We start from the raw sequence: 5325 nt of genomic DNA, 5'->3' as shown, positions 1-5325 counted from the left end.
TACTATATTCTAATTAAATTGCATATTTATAAACTAAATATATTTTTATCACTTGTCCAGTTTTATTTGTCAATCTTGAACAACAATTAATTGCTCACAAATGAATCAACCAGGCATTGTGAGCTTGTGTCGTGTTGTCCTCGTTATTCGTGCGATGAGGCTCTAAGTGGTTAGGCTTTCAGTTTGTTTCATGCTGTCGTTTCGGGTTGGCCCAGAAACGTTTTAGTTCGGCATCTGCTTGTAGCAACTTGGATACAGATATTGCTAGGGTCCCAATGTGTTGACTGTCGAATGCATGCTTTATTGCTTTCGTGTTCTTTCTGCCAAAATCTTTCTTTCTTCTCTTTCCTCTCCCTTCCTGATTCGAAGCGAGAACAACTTTTGAAATATAGCATTATCTGTTCATTGGGAGTCTCTCCCTCATATAGACCTGGTCTAGGCAACATTTTATTAACCCCATATGGTTAGCCCTGTACCAGTGGTAAGAGCCTTTTAGTTTGCTCATCATAATCTGAAGCTTTGGAGTTAAGGCCGAGGTCCAGGGACAAAGAGCCTGTCTTACCTGCAGGTTCTGCTACCCAAACCACGAAACACGCAGCCAGCAGCCAGTTGCTTTATTGATTTTGTTGATGCCTTTTGCCCTTGGTCAGATTGTCTGTACATAGTAAATACCCAAGATCCTTCTCTCTTTCGCGTGTTCTTTTCTTGTTCTTTTTTTTGGCATTTTCCTTTTTATATTAAAAAAAAAGGAAATCTTACTGAATTTTTCCAAAACCTGTTTTTAGTAAAAAACTGAATCTTCTCCGATTCCCATGCGAAGAATAATCTTGATGCATTTTAAGAATTTTTTGCTGCAAGTTCTAAGAGCAACCCTGTTCCTGGACTTCAACATTTCCGGTAATGGAAGAAGGAAAACAAGGACTGCAATCACTCGTGTGATGCACGTGTGCCATGGCGGATGAGGATCATCCTCCAAGTGGTCTCTGGATATGGTTTTGAAAATTGGGATGTAAGGTTGACACTGTAGGATATTCAAGACATTTTCTTCAAAGTTCTAAAGACAATTTCTCATACAAACAATTAAAGCAGCAAATGTATATCAGGATGGGCAGTAATCAATCCTCTCCCTTTTGGTCCACTCATAAGAGGCACAGATCACACTTCTTCATTATACATGATAATTTATAGACCAAAGGCACTGGGAAAGAAGCCCTCCCTATCACACACATGGCAGCACATTAACCCATTGCATACTTCTGGGTCCAGCTCCTTGCAGTTGTCTCGTATTTGCTCCTATCAGTCTTGTACATGTGGGCAATCTCAGGCACCAGAGGGTCATCAGGATTTGGGTCCGTCAATAAAGAACAAATCGAAAGCAACACCTGAAAACATATGAATGAGAAACTTTCTCCTTTTGCATAGCATAAGCAAATCAAACCACAACTCGCAGAAAATGAATACAGCAGCACATCAGCGAATAATTTCAAGAGATTATGAATTATGATGCCATCAGGCCGTGCACTGACTGCTCCAATGTCCCAAGCAAATATCTAAAACTACAGAAAGAAAACAAGGAATTGGAGAAAGAATCCGCAACCATGATGGAATCATCTACAGAACTAAAGACCACAAACATCAGGGAAACCCTTCTTGCATTTGACAAATGTGCACAACGAACAGATTTTAGAATTTTTATTTCAACTTAAAAATGGGAATAACAGCTAGAAAAAATCTCTTACATCTAGGTTTGTTTGCTAGAAAGTAGTTTCTTATAGAAAATGAATTCCTAGAATGCAGATTATTTTCTGATATTTAGCAGTGCCATGAAAAATAAGTTAGAATTGGCTATGCCATGAAAAATAAGCTGGAAAATAACTAATAAATATTTTAATTTTTTTTTTGAAGTTTATCTAATATATATATCTATAGCATTGAATGTAACTATCTGACCACTTACAATAAAAAAATAAGATATAAAAAGTATAATTATGGGGGGAAAAGAGTTTATTATATCATATATTTATATATAGCTTATTTTATAAAATATAAATATACATATAATATAAATATTTTAAATATAATATTTTTTTAAGTAAATTTCATTTTTAAAACCTCAAAATATTTTTAAAAAAATTAATGAAAAAGCCAAATTAGTTAATATTATTGCTTGAGAGTTAGATATTTGGGTTTTTTTAGTAAGAAAACATGGAAAGTGAGATTTGTGTAAGGTGTTATGTGTGTAAAGACAAGGAAAGTGTTTTCCGGAATTAAAACGAGAAAAACACTTTCCTTGTGGGAAAGGGTTATTTTTGCTTGTATTGGTAAACTACTTTCCTGGAAAGTAGTTTCTTAGTGCTCACCAAACATGGAAAGCTTGGAAACTTGAAACAAGGCCTCAAAATTTTAAAATTTTTATAATGTGTTCAGACTCTCATGCAAATCAAATGACTATATCACTCCTCTGCACTCTAGATAACATTTAAAGAAAAAAAAGAATCACGAATGAGACCTCAAATAGCTTGGAGTCTAACAGCAGACTTTGTAGCATGTGATCAATTTCATGACTACATAAATTATTTTCTGATGGTGCATTTATATAGGACGTGACAATAAAACATAAACACAAGCAAGTAAAACGCAGCAAAACTCAGAAGTGTATTTTTCCTTATTTTGCTCAGTATATCTTTTTTTAGGCACAAAAGTGTTAGGCAATATTATATCAGACAGCCTATCTGCAAAATAACAACCTTGGATATGGTAAGGGCAGGGCTCCACTGCTCTTTCAAGATATCAAGGCAAATGCTACCGTTGCTGTTGATATTCGGATGAAAGACCTTTGTCCTGAATGCAACCTGCAAGAACATCCAAGAGAACAGCAACACAGTGAGTAAAATAGAACTATAAGAAAAGAAACTCACCCATTTTATGAAAGCTTCTCAAATGTAAAACCAAACGATGATAACCAATGAAGCCATTTCAAAGACAGATCAAAGAAGAATGAGAAACCTCTCGCTGGTTATTAGAATTTGATACCAGGAGATTCCAAATTTGATGAGGTGAAGCACAAAGTGCCCACAAATGCACTGATTGTTTGCTCTTCAAAGGGATATAATAGTATCCTTCTATTCGTCTGCATTGAGTACTGCTCACAGACATTAGGACTAACAAGAATGATATCTACCTTGAATTCCCAATAAAAAAAAGAATAAAAATCTTCCAATAACAATTATTTTAGAAATCTAGAACATGTTCCAGACTGTGGACATGACTCTCTCTCCAGGCAGAAGTTCTCGAGCTCCTATTATCTGTTTTGGCACTGGTTTCACTATGGGCCTCAGTGAAAAGAAAATACTCATCTCCAAAGGAAAGGCAGCAGTTTGGTTGGGGCAGACAAGAGAAAAATCCTTCAAACTAAACCCTTGTTTTGATGCCAGCAGATGCTCTTCATAAATCCACAGTTTGAATCTTATGGAACCGATAAGCAGAAATTCCACAAAATGGTATTCTTGAGGTCCGCATGAATACATTTTAGCTATGAATGTTCCCAACAACCAAAGAGCACCAGTCAATGCAATTGCAGTCACAACTCTAAACCATAACCACCAGTTTTAAGTTGGGTATGATGTCTATGCAGAGTGCTTCAGCGACAGGCGTATCAGCTTACACATAACATTTCAAGATGAACTCCAGTTATGTTTTCCTAGAAGGAAAACAAAATCCTGCCATCTTTCTTAATGACTCAGGTAAAATGTTCATGCAATATACCCAAAATCTGAAAGTACCATTATTTGGAGTGTCTAATCAAATGATGGTAGTGTTGAAAGGAAATGACAAACTAGGGAAGAACAAATGAATAAGCTATGTGATGACGACATTGTTAAAGTGAATCAAGTACCTTGGGAGGTTTAAATGGATAGTCTGGAGGAAAATGAATTGTGACTAGAAAGACTCCTCCTGCATACGGACTATCAGGAGGACCCATAATCGTAGCTTGCCAATGGAACATGTCTTCAGCAACAGGGCCTGAAGATGCATATCAACCAAAGCAGAGAAAATAAGAACAATTTTGTTCTAAAACTAGCAAAAAAACATCGGTTTGGAAGTTATTCATAATAAACCAGAAAAAAAGAAAAGCAAAAGAAGCAGATAGAAGTGCAGTGTTCGCAACATAAAAAGAATTGATGTGCGTTTCCAATCAGAAGTTTTCCAATAGAATGGAAAAAAATGACTATTACGCTTGTGGGCAGAGCTTTTTACTTGCCCTTATAGCTACTCCATACATTTCGAACGAAGAATTATCATAGGTCCCGAAAGAAAAATTCTTTAATTTTGAGATTTAACAAGATTTAGTGCCATAAAAAATTAAAGGAAACAGTAGAAGAAACACTGCAGATTGAGGCTCGACCAAAAAAAAAGAAGACGACAATGGTCCATGATTCATATTGCTCGGTATATAGGTATAGAGCTTAGAACATCCTTATCTTATTAGCACAAACATATAGACCGATTTCGTCAAGCTAAAACACCATTTAAACAAAATAACCAAACTATCACAACTCTCGAAAAATAAATAACCTTTTTTGTTTCAAAACCAGGATACATCATACATGTAAACAAAAACTTATGAGACCTTATTTTATCAGAAGAAAAAACACTAAATCTTTCCATAAATTCCAAAAATCAAAACATTTGCTTATAAAGTCAGCTCCTTTCTTACACAAATGAAAACCAAAACCAAAACCCAGAAATAAAAAGCGATTAGATCTCGATTTGAACCTGCGCTGCAAGAAGTAGGAGGGTCTTTCTGGAGATCCTTGAGTTCTTTCAAGATCCGTTTCGATGCCATCACTCAACAAAATCTCCCTGTAAATTCACACCAGATCTTTCAATCAATCAAAACTTAAAAATACCATAGTACAGTTGCATGTGATCAGAGATAGAACGCGGAGTACCTGAGAGATCCTCCTTGTTATTATTCTTGACCGGAGATTCTTTGCAATGGGAAAATGAAATGAGAGAGGGAGAAGGAGAGAGATTTCAGTTTTATATGACCAGAGAGTTATTGGATGATGGTGGAGTTGATGTTAGTGTGTATTGTCTTGCTTGTGATTGGTTGATTCCCTTATGTGGGACCGAGTGATTGTTTGAGATAGACTCTTTTAAATCCTTGGTGTTCGTGTAAATTACACGCGTGTCTCTCAAGTTTTTTCTTTTCTTTTTTCTGTCCGTTTTCCTTTCCCTTTTGTTTTAATCCCTTTACTGGAATTATGGGCACCCTTTACCCTTACAAGTATTAATAATAATACGAACCATTTAGGTGGTGGT

At 35.9% G+C, this 5325-nt stretch overlaps 1 protein-coding gene across 1 annotated transcript; it reads right to left on the bottom strand.

Moving 5' to 3' along the window:
• Positions 1-1029: 1029 nt before the first annotated feature.
• LOC133678554 (ubiquitin-conjugating enzyme E2-17 kDa-like) lies at positions 1030-5106 on the bottom strand. Its single transcript, XM_062100906.1, has 5 exons — positions 4953-5106; positions 4777-4863; positions 3896-4023; positions 2748-2852; positions 1030-1382 (listed from the first exon to the last, which is right to left on the bottom strand). The coding sequence occupies exons 2-5, from the start codon at positions 4844-4846 to the stop codon at positions 1239-1241; spliced, it is 447 nt and encodes a 148-aa protein (XP_061956890.1). The 5' UTR covers positions 4847-4863; positions 4953-5106; the 3' UTR covers positions 1030-1238.
• Between the last annotated feature and the right edge of the window lie 219 nt (positions 5107-5325).

The sequence above is a fragment of the Populus nigra genome, chromosome 1 (assembly GCF_951802175.1).
Source record: "Populus nigra chromosome 1, ddPopNigr1.1, whole genome shotgun sequence".
Classification (NCBI taxonomy): Eukaryota; Viridiplantae; Streptophyta; class Magnoliopsida; order Malpighiales; family Salicaceae; genus Populus; species Populus nigra.
The sequence above is the reverse complement of the archived record's forward strand: the minus strand, read 5'-3'. Positions and strand labels throughout refer to the sequence as shown.